At 45.3% G+C, this 16,396-nt stretch overlaps 1 protein-coding gene across 1 annotated transcript in view; it reads left to right on the forward strand.

The window, feature by feature from the left end:
* The first annotated feature begins 294 nt into the window (after positions 1 to 294).
* ASH1L (ASH1 like histone lysine methyltransferase) overlaps positions 295 to 16,396 on the forward strand; it is a 93,745-nt gene continuing 77,643 nt past the window's right edge. Inside the window, 2 exon segments of the mRNA XM_025040823.1 lie at positions 295 to 503; positions 8,364 to 8,880. Of these exon segments, the coding sequence (XP_024896591.1) occupies positions 8,464 to 8,880 (417 nt within the window). The 5' untranslated portion in view covers positions 295 to 503; positions 8,364 to 8,463.

The following is a 16,396-nucleotide window of genomic DNA, read 5'->3' on the forward strand; positions in this document are numbered from 1 at the left end:
CATCCGGGAAGGGGGCAGGAGAGAGTCCCCGGGGGGTGGGGGGGACTAACTGGATGTGTGCCAGAGGAAGGGAGACAGAGACGCGCGACGAACCAAGGGGTGCTCCGAACACACGTGTCACACATGTATCAGTTCTTGCTTTTTTGGGTCGTTACTTGCCCCTGCTCTGCTCCTAACAGAGTGGGAACTGATGGGACTAGAGGTAGTAGGTGGGGGCAGGTAGCACGAACAAAAAAGTAAGCTCTGGTACGTGTGCGGAGCACTGTTCTCAGTACTTTGCGTATGTTAGTTCATCGAACTCTGGCGACAGTCTGTTCACAGATGAGGGGACTGAGTGCCTTGCCCGCAGCGAACATAGCGGAACTGGGAGCGGAGCCTGTGTGATCCGGACCGGAGCTGGGGTCCTCGACCGCTGGGCCCTACCGTGATGCAGATGGAAGTTACACGTCACGGTTAGGATCGGGAGCGTCCCTCTCTGAAGACCAACATGAAGGAATTCCAAGGTCTTAAGCCAGGGCCGGGGCTGCGCCATAATCAGATTGTTCGATCATTTCTGGCCGCATCGTGGAAGAGGGCCCGGGGGAGGGCAAGGGGCATAGACAGATGTTAAAGCCGCCGCTGCGTTCCGGGCAGGTCAGTTTCTCAGACAAGTCAGTGGCAGTGGAATTAGAATTAAAAATTTTTTACTATTCACAAGTTTTGGTGTTAAAGGTAGGGAATAGGGAGTGAGAAGGGTCAAGGATAACCGACAGGTTTCTGCCTTGAGCAGCTGGCAGGACTCCGATTGCTTAGCTTCTCGGACAGATACATCCTAAGCAACCTGAGGGTCATCTATGAGAATTTCAAAGAGCAAATTAAAATGCACGATACAGATTTTAAAAAGTCTTGCATAGTTAATTTATATGTTTTTTTAATGTTGAGAAATAGAACAATGATTATAGTTTCTAACTTTTAATAAAGACCACAAAGAAAAACAAAGAGTTATCACAGATGAGACAAGCTAGGTTATACTTATTTTAAGCTAAAAATCTGCCAACATGGTTCAGTGTGCAATGGTAATTTTAGATAAGTATACTTACTCAAAAAGTTATTTTTATATGTTAGAGAAAGTTAATGAGAAATTGCCTTTCTTACCTAGCTATAAAAAACCTTCTAGAACTCCATTGACTCCGTGTTCGTACACTGCCACGCCGCCCCCTTGCACGTGTCATGGGCGTGTATTTCCAGCCGTCTGCCTGGCCTTTCCGCTTCCGTGTTTCACGTGCATCTAGAATCTGACATATTTATTACCGAACTCTTGGTCTCACCGTTCTGTCTCATCCTGGCAAACAGCTTCTAGAATGTCAGCCCGCGAAGGCAGGGATTTTCGTGTTTCTTGTACGGCTGTACCCCAGTTCCTGTTAGTCACGGGCGCTCAGTAAATATGCGTTGAGGAGCATCTCGTGGAACCATCACTCAGTTCCCCGCTCGCTCAGGTCTTCAGGTTTCCTTTCCCTCCCTCTTACATCTTACGGACAAGTCATGCCAGTTCGACCCGTGCGGTGCCTCTCAGCCCACCCCGTTTTCTTCATTTCCGGTGTTCCCACCCTCACCTGCCCATCCTGACCGGAGTTTCAGAATCCACTCCCCTCGTCTTTCTAAGCATCCTTCCACAGCGACTGGGGGACATTTTCTTGAAACGTCGCGTCCCTTCCCTACTCGGAGCTTCAGTGGAGCCCGACGGGACCCCGAGCAAGCTGCTCTCAGTCACCTCTCCAGTTTTGTGCTGTGCTGTTCCCCTTGGTTTATCTGCTGTCAGTCTTCCCGATCTCGGGTGCTCTTTACACCTACTGTTCCCTGTTTTGAGATCATTTTTGCTTCCACGTTCGGCCTGGCTATTTCCTACTGAGACCGGGTCTCGCTTAGAGTTAAATGGTTTTCTCAGCCGTGGTCCCCGTCCCTCCGGTTTCCCGTTACTCACTGCGTTATGTAGTAGGACCTCCACGTTTATTGTGTCGTAATCATGAATTTATGCGGTGAGTCGTTTGTCTGCCCACCCCTCTAAAATTGAAGGTTCCCGAGACCAAGGACTGTGGTCGTATTATTTGTGACTGTATCGACAGTGGGTGTCACAGTTCTCAAAACCTATTTTGAGGCGCTCGAAATATTTACTGAATGAGTGAAGGGTTAGATTAAGAATGAGGAATTCGTAAGGAGATGATGGAGCGACTGGAGAGGTGGTCGCAGAGCCAGGAGGACGTGCGTGTCATCGTGTCATCGCGGAAGCCGGGGAGAGGTCCAGACAGCAGCGACGCGGGTGTGTCGGGAGGAGGAACGAGATCGCGACTGAAATGGGTCCTCGGGCGGCCACATAATGTAGTACTTGAGAGGAGCCACGTAACCTGGGCTCTACCTTTTATTGGCTATTAACCTGTTTTTCCATCTCTGAAAAGGGAATAATAATAGTAACTAATTTTATGGTGATCGGGAGGCTCAAATGAGATAATCTGGATAAAACATTTAGCATAGAGCTTTGCACAAGAAGCTCAGTAGATTTTTTATGAAAAGCGCAGATATTTTTTATTTTTACTTACTAATGTGAGCTCATTGTAAGGACTCATTATTTATGGCACTTCAAAACTTGTAGTCGATTTCCTCTTGCCTCGCTAAACAGTGTCCTGTCCAAGTCGTCTGCCCCCTCCCCAAGCCTTCCGGTCGGGTGGCCGTCAGGTGGCCATCGGGAGGCCGCGCAGAGCGGTCTCCACGCGGCTGGAGTGGCTCCAGCGCTTCCGTGTGCCCCGGCCAGAGCTCCGTGTGGACGTGAGTTTGTTCCTGTTTATCGGATCCGTGGGTTGTCACTTGGATGTGAGGTTAGCGTGGGAGGCGCGGGGCGGGTGGCGGTCTGCCCTTCATGGAGGAAACGGCGTGGAGGTGAGGACGGGCTCGAGCAATGCGAACCTGTTTGAAGACTCCACGCTCGTGCCGCTCACCCAGGTGCTGAGTGTCATGCTACAGGCCCTGCGGCCAGCGGTGTCCCTAGAGCACTAGCAACTGTGACTGACTTCGTAAATGTTTAGGTGGTATCTCGCGTGTTCTTAGATTGTCATACTTTGCGTTGATATAACGTATACATCCTGTTAATTAGCAGTTTTCTAAAAGGCTTGTTCATAGCTAAAATGATCCAGGCAAAGGAGCTTCATGTTACAGTGTTTTAGTTTCCCTTGAATTTGGACCAGACTGTTCCTGATTGTTTTAGCGATTTGAAAACAGACTATAAATCCCAAAGCTGCATGTGAAATGAAGGTTAAATTCGCCTCTTTGAGGGAAGAGATTTGCAGTGTTAGTTCTGTTTCTCCTTGGAACTGTGTTTTAAATTGAACGTATTGTGGTAGGAAACAGAGTGAGTTGTGTAACCACATGGCATCCTCGCCCCTGGATGGAAAACCTAGATCATATGGACATCTTTCCAAAAGCTGAGAGAGCATCATTCACGAAGCGCGTTGCTTTGAAGGTTGAAACACAGCGTTCTGGCAGCTGCTGCAGGGACCGCTTTTCACACGGTTTACGCTGAGCAGATAAAAAGCCTTCTTTGTCGTGAAGTATCTTCCGAATTTGGATTTATCTTTACTAGAAACACTTAAATTCGGTAAGTGGGGTTTGCCAGTCACGACTGTTCAGTCTCGGCTGCCCGAGTGGAGTCACAGAATGGGCCCTTAGCACGCGGTTCTGTTTCTTCTTCGATCAAGTTAGGGGAACGTGATATTTCTCTATTATATACTTTCAGTGTTTTCAGATTCATTCTTTTTCAGCTTATTGATATTCTATTTTATAGTAACGTGTGTCTTAAATTCAGTTTTTTCCTTTTTAAAAATGAAGAGAATTATACTTTCCTGAACACTTTTATGGAATGTTTTGAAAGTGAATAAGTACTGGTAAAAAATGCTTTGAGTTCTTTGGAAGAAATACTGAAATTCTACTTTACATTTATAAATGTATGTATTATGAGAGACAAAATTGTAATAAATTTAAAAATTGTGTGTAGCGAATAGAAAAGCAGTTGTTTTGTGTAAATTATTGTCTTTATTCTAGAAAAGATTCCTTATAATAACTGACCCAAAAGGTACACGGCAGGGCATCAGCTCCCGTTAGTAAGGTAGGACGTAGGATGGACATTAGAAATTAACAAACAAGAAGTGGGGGCGGGGCACCTAGGAAAGGAACAAACTAGAGCCCACAGGATATAACCCGCGTAAGGCATGGGACTGAGCCTCGTGGTCGCCGAGCACCCCCTGTGTGCTGGGCCCCGTTCCAGGTGCTGCATCCGTCTGGCGGACTTGACACTCCAATGGGAAGATGCAGACGATAAATAAACACGTGTGCACCTGCCGGCGAGAGCGGCAGTGGGGAAAGATGAGGCAGGAGGGCGCGCGCGGAGACGGTGCCGGGGTGGCCGCGTTTTGTTTTATAAAAGATCGTGGGGTGTCTCCTCCAGAAGGTTACACCGAGGCAGAGACGGGAAGGAAGGACAGGCGAGCCACGTGGCTGTCTGAGGACAGGCTCTCCCGCCCAGGAGCGGGACGACTGCAGGGGCCCCGAGGCGGGGGCATGTCTGTCGTATTTGAGAAGCAGGAGGAGACCCGTGTCCCTTCTCTTGGAACTGAACGGGGAGACCTGGGAGAGGGAAGAGAGGTTGAGGGGACTGCCGGGCAGGGGAACCAGGGCCTTAGGACCATTGGAAGGACTTCGGGTTCCACTTTGAGTGAAGTGGAAAGCCGTGGGACAGATTCGGAGCAGAAGAGTGACATGACTCAACAGAGGCTTTGGAAGGATTGTCCTGCTGCCGAGCTGAGAACTCACGCTAAAGATGCGAGGGCTGAAGCAGGGGGCCCCGGGAGGCTGTCGCAGGGGCCACTTGGATCTGATTGGTCGCTGCCTAAGTAGTGAGAAATGACAGCTTTAAAAAGTTAGGAATAGCTTCTCACTGAATAAATGATTATGTTAATATAAAAGGCCCATTTATATCATTAACACATTCTGCATATATTTCGAAGGTAACGAACACTTTGCTGAGCGCATAGAGCTGTCGGGTATTAGAAATTTGGGGCCTAGATGTTTCTGGTTGGAGTTGCGTTTACTGAGGCGAGGACGCCTCTGGGAACAGCTGCGGGGCGAAGGGGAATCGGTCGTCGACAGGTTTGGCTGAAGCGCCTGAGTGTTCCACGGCCAGTCATTGTGTCCAGCAGCCACTCAGATCCGTGAGCCCGGAGCTCGGCTGGTCTCTGGAGACAGAAATTTGTTAACCATCCGTGTAGATGGCACGTAAATCCGCAGGACCAGATCCGGTCACGGAGAAAGTGGGCGTGGGGTCCAGGGAGGTCTGGGTTGGCTCACCGGCGAGGGAGAGGGGTCCGAGGCCCCCCGGAAGCCGAGGGCAGGGGCTCTTCAGCTGCGTCAGGTTCTGCTGACGGCGAGGAAGCTGAGAACCGAGTCGTAGTCGTCGCCCTTGGCAATGTGGACGTCGGTGGCTTTGACCAGCAGTTTCCGTGCAGAGGAGCTGGAAGTAGTTGGTGTGTTCAAGAGGAAAAGAAAAGACGGGGGTTTGGAGGTGGGGCGCGTAGACAGCCCCTTCGAGGAGTTTTGGTGAAGAAATGGGAAGGTGGAGGGCACGGGGTCACGAGGCGTTTTCTTAGGCGAGAGATGGTAGTGATTCTGCGCCGACCCTGTTATCCAGAGGAAAGGTGAGGACGGAAGGTGACAGTGGGGAGGCCGGCCGTGGCGACAGCGCATATGTTATGCGGGGTGGAGGGGCGGACTCCACAGGCACGGACGCAGGTGGGTGGGCGGATATGTGGGGGGCGCTCGGGGCAGTTTTCTTCGGATTGTTTATCCTGCCATTGTCGGATTGGAAGCAGAGTCAGTGGGGACGACGTGGCATGGCTGCCTGGGACGGTGGCAGAGTGGCCAGATAAGGGCCACGTGTCCTGGCAGCAGGGCCCTTGCGGTTGCTGGTCTGGAGTGCGGGCGGGGCCGGCATGATGGCTTTTCTCAGACAGCGCTGGTGGCTCGGGGCGGAAGAGTTACAGGGTGTGATTTGAATTACTAGTGCAATTCAGGTATTTGAATAAGTGTACAGAAAACCACTCGTATGAAATACGGTCAACGTGCAGTAAGAAAAAACGTGATAGCTTTCTCATAACACAGGGTGAAATCGTGCAAAAAAGAAACACTTTCTTCATGTCAAACATTGTGTGAGAAGCTATAGGGGCCTTAACATGATCCATCCATCCATCCATCCATCCATCCATCCATCCATCCATCCATTCATTCATTCAACTATTTATCAGGTACTAAAGTACGTGATAGTCATTGTTCCAGGTGCCGGGGACGGAGTGGTGAGCAAGCCGGGAAAAGGTCCCCACACCCACGCAGCTCACATTGTAATCACAGTGCACTTGGGGATGCAGCTGATAGACGTGGGGCACAATTGAAAAAGCGATTATCCAGGTCGCGACCCTGCACCGATAGAGGGGTTTCCGGAAGGGTCAGGCCAGTGCAGCCTGAAATGTAGGTCTGAGGACATGGGTCCACGGTTCATCATCCGAAAGTCTGTGGCTTTGAGAAGGAGTGTGACGTGGATCGGTGACTTCCACCGTGGTGTTCAGCGTTCCACTTCTCAAACACATTGCCGTTTCGCCACTGAAATGTAAGACTGCTCACGGAAATCATGATTACCACCGAAATGGATCCGGGTCGGTGAGATCAGGTTTTGTCACTAGTGAGTTAGGAGAAAGCTTTCGCTTTTCGGACTTTTGAATGTCAGGATTGCGACCCCATCGTGGAGAAGATGGAGCTTTGTACCTGCAAAGGAAAGCACGCACGTGGCACAGAAGCAGAAATGGGCACGTTTGTTGGGGACAGTAAAAAAAAAAAACTGAATTGACTAAATCACAGGGACCGTGTGCCGGGAAGTAGGGGTAAACAAGTGTGAATAGGCAGAGCCAGACTGTGGAAAGCCTTGACCGCCACTGCGAAGTAGGAGCGGATGAAGTGGTAGCGTGACGTCGTGGTGGCCTGATCGGGAGGTGCTCGTTCAGCTGCGTGAAGGGAGACAGTGGCACGGACGAAGAGGCCTGGTCCGTCGGCCAGCCTTTGTCGAGGGGCCGCTTACAAAGCTGCTCTGCCATTCGTAGTGATGACCGCCGCTCCTTGGTGCCTTCCCCTGGGCCCGCTCCGGGCCAGCCGTTGCGGGATGCATTTCAGTTGCATTCCTCGTGGGCGTCAAAACAATTCCGTCATGTGGTCTTTGTCCCTGAGAATCTCACAATCTTGTTGGAAAGAAAAGTCTGAAGGCGCATAGTTTAAACCATAAAGTATTCTCCATAAATGGAACTTTCTAAGGGATAGAGTGTTCGTTTTTTTCCAGCTACTAGTCATGGGTCTTATTTTGGATGTATGCTTGAGATAAAGACTAGACTGTCAGTCCTCGAGAATACTGAATTGTTTTGTTTTGGTGTCGTGCTTACTAGTCAGCTTCTGACTGGATGGTAATCTGGTCTCCCGGGGATTTCCCTGTGTAGATCACTCAGAGTCTCAAGTAAGGTGTACCGCCTGCTGCAAAATAATAAATTGGCATGCTGGTTTAAAAATATTTTATGGATTCGGGGACTTGAAGCATGCCAACTGACCACTATTTGCTATTAGGAAATTTTGTAAAAACAAATTTCTGGTCTTCAGAGTTTTGATGACAATGTTATGAATCATTTGTGTAGTTAAGGCTCGTAAGTTGAGGCTGGATCTGTTTTGTTGGATACTGTATTTTCAGGGCGTTGCGTAATGCCTGGCACATGATAGGCGCTCAAATATTTCTGAATGAGTTCATAGTTGAATTGTACAGCAGAAATGATTCCAGCCTAAGTCCTAACGTAAAGGGCCTGGTCACCTCTTATTTAAAAAAAAAAAAAAAAGGTTGGAGCACTCAGAGCAGCCCAAAACGTGATTCTTTACCCTCAGCAAAACTGATTTTATTCAACTAAAATGTAAGAAATATAATCTTTCGAAATTGAGGAGCGCTAAAATATTCCAGATTATTTTGAGGCTTGTATTTGCAGAAGCTTTTTGGTTGAGTTATAAGAGTCTTCTAAAACATTGATTTGTACCATACCACTATAGTTTATTTATGGTATCTGTAGCATATAATAAACTTATCCCGAAATTATTAATTATAACTAAATGAATTTAAGTTCACTTGACACTCCGTTTCGATTTGTTTTAACTGTGATTTGGGTCCTTCCTGACTCGCTTGCTCCCCGCCCCCATACTCATTTCTCATGTTAATCAGTAGTTGCCTCTGTTCTGATAGATTTTTGTTATGGTCTGTCCTGCAGAGAAAGAGATGCTGGTTGCACGTTTCGGAGAGCCCTGTTTTTTCTGGAACTCAGTTCTGTAAAGTATTCATAGGATTCCTTGGCAATAACTACACTTGTGATGGACTCTAGAAATACTGCTATGTTAGGATTGGGTTCTGAGTCCGAAGGATTTTCAAGAAAGAGCCCCTCTGCCATCGGCGCTGGCACACTGGTCAGCAAGCGGGACGTGGAGCTAGAGAGCCCGGAGCAGGCGGACGGCCCTCGCAAGTGGAGTCGGGAGAGAAGCAGCGAAGCCGGGAGGGACGATGGTCTGACCGATGCACAGCAGCAGTTTTCAGTGAAAGAAACAAACTTTTCAGAGGGAAATTTAAAATTGAAAATTGGCCTTCAGGCTAAGAGAACTAAAAAACCTCCAAAGAACTTGGAGAACTATGTTTGTCGACCTGCCATAAAAACAACTATCAAGCACCCAAGGAAAGCACTTAAAAGTGGGAAGATGACAGACGAAAAGAATGAACACTGCCCTTCAAAACGGGTGAGTAGAAGTCCCAGCAATACGTGGTCATTGACAATATCTGGATTTCTCGGTTAATTTGTATCTCACCTACATGCGTGTTCCAGGAAGGTTGACTTTAATCTTTACATGTTATTTCCGCCTAGTCTGATTTGAGGACCGTCGGGGATGTGAGTTGATGGGATACCATGCATGTGTTCGCACGCGCGAAGCGATGGCAGGTGTTTTAAATGGGGTACGCCCAGGTTCCTGCTCCCAGTGGCTTCGTGCAAAGGATATCGGATCTGTAGTTGGGAAACCTAGATTCGACTCTTGCCTTCCTGTAGAGAAGAAACCGAGGCTCGAGGATGTTAAATGATTGTAATGATCATAATACCACCTGTGTTGCAAGGCTCGAGTTCACTAACGTAGGCCGAAAGCTTTTGTCCAATGAATCGTTTTATACAATTTGTTCCTCATAAGGCGAGTTAATATTTTAAAAACTGTCCCCTCTTTTCTGCCAGCTATCCAAGTATATCTTAACTTTTTACTTGGCCTAGTAGAGATGGTGAGTTCGTTTTAGATCATGCGTTAACCACAAGTGTTGGTCACTCTAATGCCTCATTCTAGGCCGTGGGCACCGTGAGTGCCACAGGCAGATTTAAATGTATGCACACGTACATCAAACAGGGGTGGGGGTTCAGGCAGGAAGAACTGGCCGAACATTTTGGCTGAAATTCTGGAGTATTGCTGACTGTGTGAAGTGACTTGATTTTTACCGTTAGTTCCTTAACGTTGAGTCCGTTTGCGCTGTGCGCGTCCCCAGAAACAGTGACAGCGCGGGCTCTGCTCTCCATCTGCCGAGGCGGCCGGAAGCTCTCAGCAGGCGCCGGTCCGCACACGCGGCTCGGGGAGCTTTGCTGACGAACTCAGCCGTGAACCAGTTAGATTACAAGTCAGGAAAAGTGGGTATTGTACCGGTTCGTGAAGAAAAGTGGTTGAGCCTTGTTTTCCTCACCTCTGCCGTGAAGATGATATCTGTTTCTGCCGACCCCAAGACTTTCCCTAAGGTCGACTGAAAAACTATTTTTGTTTAGATCTTTTTCCTTGGAACAGTGTTGTAGTTTGTTTGCACAGCCAATCGTGAAAGGCTGCGGGACGGTCGCCTTCAGCGATCTTCCCGCGGTGTGTTCCAAACGGCGCTGATGAGCGCGGGCAGGCTGCTTCCTCCTGCTGGGCCGTGCTTTCCTCGTTCATGACGTGGGACCTGATGCCTCCTTTAAATGGTTATTTGTACAGCGCTCTCACCAGTTTCTCAAAAGGGTTCACGACTCCCAAAAGAGATTCAGTGGCCGAGGAGGGCCAGACGGACCACGAGGCATGCTGTTGGTCTAAGAAAGCTCGGGCCTTTTGTTTCATTGATTTTAGAGCAAGGCTTTACCAGACACAACCAAACGTTCCCCCGCCCCGAGTCTTCAAAAGTGGATAGGTTTTGTCTGTGCTGCTTTTAAAGCAAAATTTCTAATAAAAACATAGAAATACAGATTACATAGCTTTATCTCTTAACATAATGTTTCTTTCAGCAGTGTTCAGAGGGCAAAAATAAGACCTTCTGAAACAGAAGAGATCGCTGTCATGGTTAGTACCTAATGGCTATTTGTGTCGTTTTTAAAAGCAGTATTCAAGTTCAGTTCCATGAGCGAAATTTTCCCTTTCTTAAATTATGTGACATACTGTTAAATTTATAGTCGTTTACCCATGGACCGTTACTTAGAGTGATTATTTAAGGTGACCCAAAAAAGGGTCATTTTTTTAAAACAAAATTTCCACTTACAGGTTAGGAACTGGCACATTAATAACTAAAATTTAAAGTTTAGTTCATTTCTTTGAGAAAATATTAGGGGGTAACTGCTCTTCATGTAACTTTATTTAAAGTTATATAAGTTATAGATTTTAAGGGTCCTAATTTTTTCAATTTTTAATGTGTTTTTCCAGTTTTATTGAGATATAATTGGCATACTGTACTAAGTTTAATGTGTACTGGTTCATTTTTAATTAATTTTGAGACTTTTCTGTATTACATTTTGGCAAATCCAAAAAATTTCATAACGTTTAGTATTTGCAAGGATGTAGGGGACACAAGCAGTCATATGCTGCTGGTGGGGGGGTGAGTTGGTGGAAGTACTTTTTGAGAGTAGTGTGCTTGTATCTGTCACGATTAGAAAGGACAATTCCTCGATCTCAGTGTCACTAAGACACCGCCTTACAGAATACTTGCAAGTATACACCAGGTTACATGTATAAGATATTGATTGAAAGTGTAGGTTCCTGATGCCTTCTTGTGGATTCTGACTCAGTACATATGTCCGGGTTTTCTTAAATGTCTTTATTGAGATATAATTCTCATACCATGCAGTCCACCCATTTAAAGTATACAATTCAGTGTTTTTTGCTATAAAACATTTTTTTAATGGTAGTAAAATATATTTAACACAGAAGTTGCCATTTTGACCATTTTTAAGTGTAAGTTCAATGACATTAATTACATTCACAGTGTTGTACGGCCATCACCTCTATTTCCAAAACCTTTCCATCACCCCAGACTCTAACCATTGGGCCATAGATTTCCGTTGCCCCTCCCCCAACCGCTGGAAACCTCGGACCTGCTTTCTGTCCCTGTGAGTTCACCTCATCTAAGTGGAATCGTAGTCGTCTTTTTGTGTCTGGCTTATGTCCCCTAGTGTAAGGTTCATCCACGTTGTTGCATGTATCAGAAATGCTTCCTTTTTATGGCCCAGTAATATTCCATCGTACGTAGGTACCACATTTTGTTGATTTCTTCATCATCTGTGGTCACTCGATCGCTTCCAGCTTTTGGCTGCAGTGAATATCGGTGTGAATCGTGTGGATGTTGGTGTACAGATGTCTGTTGAAATTCCTGCTTTCGGGCCCTTTGGGACCATTGTCCTGGAAAGTGGAGTTGCTGATCCCACGGGAGGTCCGTGTGGCTTTTCGAGGGACGCCACGCTGACTGCGCAGCAGCTGCCACGGTGGCGGTTCCGGATTCTCCAGGTCGTCGTCGGCGCTTGCTGTTGTCTGTTTCTGTTTGTTTGTCTGTTTGTTTGTTTTAAATAATAGCCATTCTGAAGGCTATGGAGTTGTATCTCACTGCGGTTGTCGTGTGCTTCTGTCTCCCTGGTGACTAATGATGTAGAGCATCTTTTCTTATGCGTTTGGCCATCGATATATCTTCTTTGGAGAAACTTCTATTCAAATCTTAGGACTGTTTTTGAATTGTATTTTTTTTTGTTGCCGAGTTTTCAGGGTTCTTTATATATTCTGTGTATAATGGGAATGTTTTTCTCCCATCCTGTGTGTTGTTTTCCCTCTTTTAATAGCGTCCCCTGATGCACAAAGGTTTTCAGTTTTGGGGAGCTCCAGTTTGTCTGTATTTTCTTCTAATACCCGTACTTTTGGTGTCCTCACTAAAAAATCACTGCCAAATCTAACGTCATGAAAATCCCCCCGCCCCCGCCGTTTCCTTTAAGGGTTTTATAGTTTTAGCTGTTGAGTTTGGGTCTCTGAGAGATTTTCGGGTGTCTCTCCTCGCCTTGCTCTGTGGGTTCAGAAACTGAGTGAGATAGCGAGGGCTGCTTCAGACATGGGAAACTCATACGGAATTTAGTGCGTAAGAGTTTGGCTGTTGGACCAGCAAATGTCCGATGAGGTAATACACTCCTACGATTCGGGATTTAAAAGACACACATGGCAGCAGTGAAGCACTCACCCCAGTTACCCTTCTCCCCACGCAGAGCAAACCCATTTTGGAATCGGCTTTTAGGCCATTGCCTGAGCCCCCTCCTCACTGTGTAACTGATAAGAAGAACAACCATTTCTCAAGCAATACGAGGACGACTTTTCTGTGTGCGAACGTGTCTGTCTGCAGATTTACATTTACTTGGAAAATAACACCACATTAAGAACACATTGTTTGGAACCAGAATTGGTACAAGGAAACTTCCAGTAAGGTAACTCCAGCATCAAGGTCTTTCTGTCTCCCACAGATATGTTGTGTGTATACAAGCAAATACACGCCCCGCCCTTAAAAAAATATAAATAGTAGCAGCTGTACACACTGTTGTGCATCATGCTTTTTTCCACCTAAAGAGTGTGTTCCGGGGATTTTTCCGTAACGACTATGAGAGGTTCTTTAGCTTTTTGAAATATGAGTTACAAGGGGTTTTTTTTCCCCTTCCATTTTGTCATTTGTCTTTAAATCTTGCTTATTTTATTTTGCCACACAGATGTCTTTAGTTTTTTTACCTAATTTGTCTTTTCTTTGATGGCTCCTAGCATTTGACATATCGTTAGAAAGACCTTCACTCCAAGTTTATGAAGGATCTTATATTTTTGTAGGACATTTTTATGTTTAATTTTTAACATATAAATCTTTGACCCATTTGGAGTTTAACATATATAATATGAGTTTTGAGTCTAACTTTATCTTTTTCTAAATAGCTACAAGTTGTCCCATACTCTCATTAATAAGGCCTCTTCACTCCAGGGTTGAGACCGCCTTTACGACCCTCTGAATGTCTGCATGTGCTTGGGTCTCGTCTGATTTCCCATCGTGTGTCATCGATGTCCCTCTTTGTTTGGCAGTCTGATAGTTTTAATTATGTTTTATATGTGGTAGGGCTAAACTTTGGCATTACTCAACGTTTGAAGAGTGCCCCTTGCGTTCTTGCTGATTAATTTATAAACGGAATGGTGTTTCGGTAAAAACAGAATTTTTTTCTAGAACTCGTCCATTTACATAGTTCATAGCGTTCATTTTTATCTGCGGTTGAACTTGGAACCCGATTGCAGAGTGGTTTCCTTGAGAAGCTCAGAGTTTGCTTTGCCAGGAGTCAGGGCGGTTCCTGACACCTCTCCCGGTCCCCGGGCCTCCGGGCTGGCTTGATGCGTTTACCTTGTGGGCACCGTGCCTGTCTGGCCAGCCTCCGCGTTTTCTTTCTTCCCGTTCGGTACCCTTGGATATTTTTCTTAGTTCCTACGAGGTAAACAGTGCACTAAACATTACATCTTATGCGGAATTGAGTTATTTTCTTGTAATAGAAGAATCTTCATGTTATTTAGCCTGCCGTATGGCTGGATGGGAAGTCACCGGATTATTTAATAAGAAATACATTTATTAATGTTGTAGCAGATTTTTCTGTCTCTGTTGCTCTGTAGCGGAAAGAAAAAATCTTTAAATTTCCTGTAAAAATTCAGGTTTAGCTATCTTTCAGCGTTATGTGACGTGCTGCCTTTGTCATTTTTTGAGTTGTCAGCATGGTATATTCTTCTGTAGCAGCGTTTTAGAGAGAGTAGAGGTGGAAGTCATACTGTTTACTTATTTATCACACACTAACTTAGAAGAAGAAGAGGTAGTGGTACTTTTCTCTCTGGCATTTAAGCCACTGAGCCAAAAGAAACAAAGTACTTTTGTGACCAATGAAAAATTAACCAAAATACCTGTTTCCTGTAATTCCCGGTGATTAAAAACGGAAACTCGTGTGAGCAGAAAGGGACGGGGACGTGTCCGTGCTCCTGCACCCTGGTTACAGGATCGTCAGATGGCATTGCACGGTGGCGCTGTGTGGACGGACCTTTCGTCAGTGGATAGTTCATGTAGCCTCGTCGAGTGGATTTCACATACAGTGAATTACTAACCAAACCGACACTAAAGAGCGTTTTCTGTTTAGAAAAGAAATGCCTATGCTGACTTAATAGATTACGTAGGAAACATTTCACTAGAGATGTACTTTTAAATTTCAGTGAAGTGATTTTTATGGAGAATTATTAAAACGCACATGAATTCAGGTATTCTGATGAAGGCCTGTTGGTTGGCCTGAGATTTTTATTAAATTATAGACTCGATAGGTTAATGTAGTTTCTTTAACAGGAAAATATATAGATAGTGGTAGGACCTCAGTTCTTGCTCGGTAGAGTTAATTCGCCTCGCAGTTTCTATGTTGCTGCACACAGATTCTAGTTGTTTCAAAATGAAATGTTGAGGGGAAAAAATGGGTTTGATATTACCTAGGTTTTGGCTTCTCTTTCCTTGGCATTTCTGTTAAATAGCAACAGTATATTAGGTTTTTAAATCGTGCTCTATGTTAGATTAGCGCAGATTTAGGTAAAATGTATATATTTTTTATTAAGACGTAATTCAAATACCACAGAATTCCCTCTTAAAGTGCACCGTTCAGTGGTTTTGTAGTATGTTAGCTACAGAGTTGTACATCCATCACCAATTTCAGAACATCTTCATTACCCTAAAGATGTATTTTTATTGTATCTATTCTACTCGTGATAACTGATCAAAGGACTCATATTCTACTTTGTACTTTTCACAAAGGAGAATCAAGTTTTGTATTGCTTAATTTGAAACATCGCCTCTACTCTAGACTCACGGTATTTTTTTGATTTATTTATGCCTCCATAAAGTATTTGAGTACCTGTTCTGTTTAGTAAACAAGTAATTATGATGTGATATAGCTTTCATAATAGAAATACACGGAGTGTTTATGGAGCCACAGAATCGTTGGGAGAAAGTAGTGAGCAGGGGTGTACGCAAGGAAAGCTTTACCGAGGAGCTCATAATATTTAAAATCGGGTGTTGACATCTCTGTTAGAATTTGTTATAAAGAGAAGAGCTTTGGGGGCAAAGTAAGTAAGTAAAGGGCAAAGGCCCAGTTCCAGACATTTGTCAGTGTGCTGTAAAACAGGAATTTGACATCCCTCCACCGCGGTTGAGTACTAAGGAAATCTAAAGAGTAGAGGACAAGTCGAGGGACTGATATCATCCACCTCTCGCGTTGCACTCAAAAACTTAGGGAGCCTCTGAGTCATTCTTTGTCTGCTTTTCCTTAACAGATCTTGGGTTGAAGTTTCTTCTCTGTTCTGACTTAAAAAGTGGGTCTTAATTTTTTAAATCATATAGTGTTTTTAACATTGTAAAATTTAAAATAAAAATTGCATGACTATGTTCATTTGTTTGTAGGATTCTTTGTTTTTTAAAATTTTAAGGTTTTGTGATCTGACTTTATTTTAAAAAGAAGAAACATTTTAGAGTTAAAATTGCGTTCGGGGCAAGTTTTTCTAGTTTAGAAATCCGGGATGATTTTTGCAGTTGGAGTAAGTAGGAGCCCTGTCGTGTATAACTAATGTGAAATCTTAGCAAAGACGTAGGTAGTACCTGGATTTTAAGTTACAGATCTGTTTTGTTAATGGCGAACTACCTTGATCGTCAGGCAGGAGAAACATGAGGGCAGATGGGTAGAGCTTCTTGCAGACAACTGCAGCAGCAGGTGGCATGAGAGATCGGGGCGAAGGCTGAGTTGCAGGGATTTAACTGTGAAAGGAGGAAGGGGAGCCAGGTGTGCTGGGAGTTCCGGGTGCAGCTGGCAGAGCTCAGCTGACTCTTGAGTGTCATTGGTGTATTTAAAGATTACCTGTAGGTATGTGAGTATTTTCTTTAAAGCGACTGCTTCAAAATTTAGCAATTAAGAAT

This window comes from Pteropus alecto, unplaced genomic scaffold (genome assembly GCF_000325575.1).
Source record: "Pteropus alecto unplaced genomic scaffold, ASM32557v1 scaffold49, whole genome shotgun sequence".
NCBI classification, from domain to species: Eukaryota; Metazoa; Chordata; class Mammalia; order Chiroptera; family Pteropodidae; genus Pteropus; species Pteropus alecto.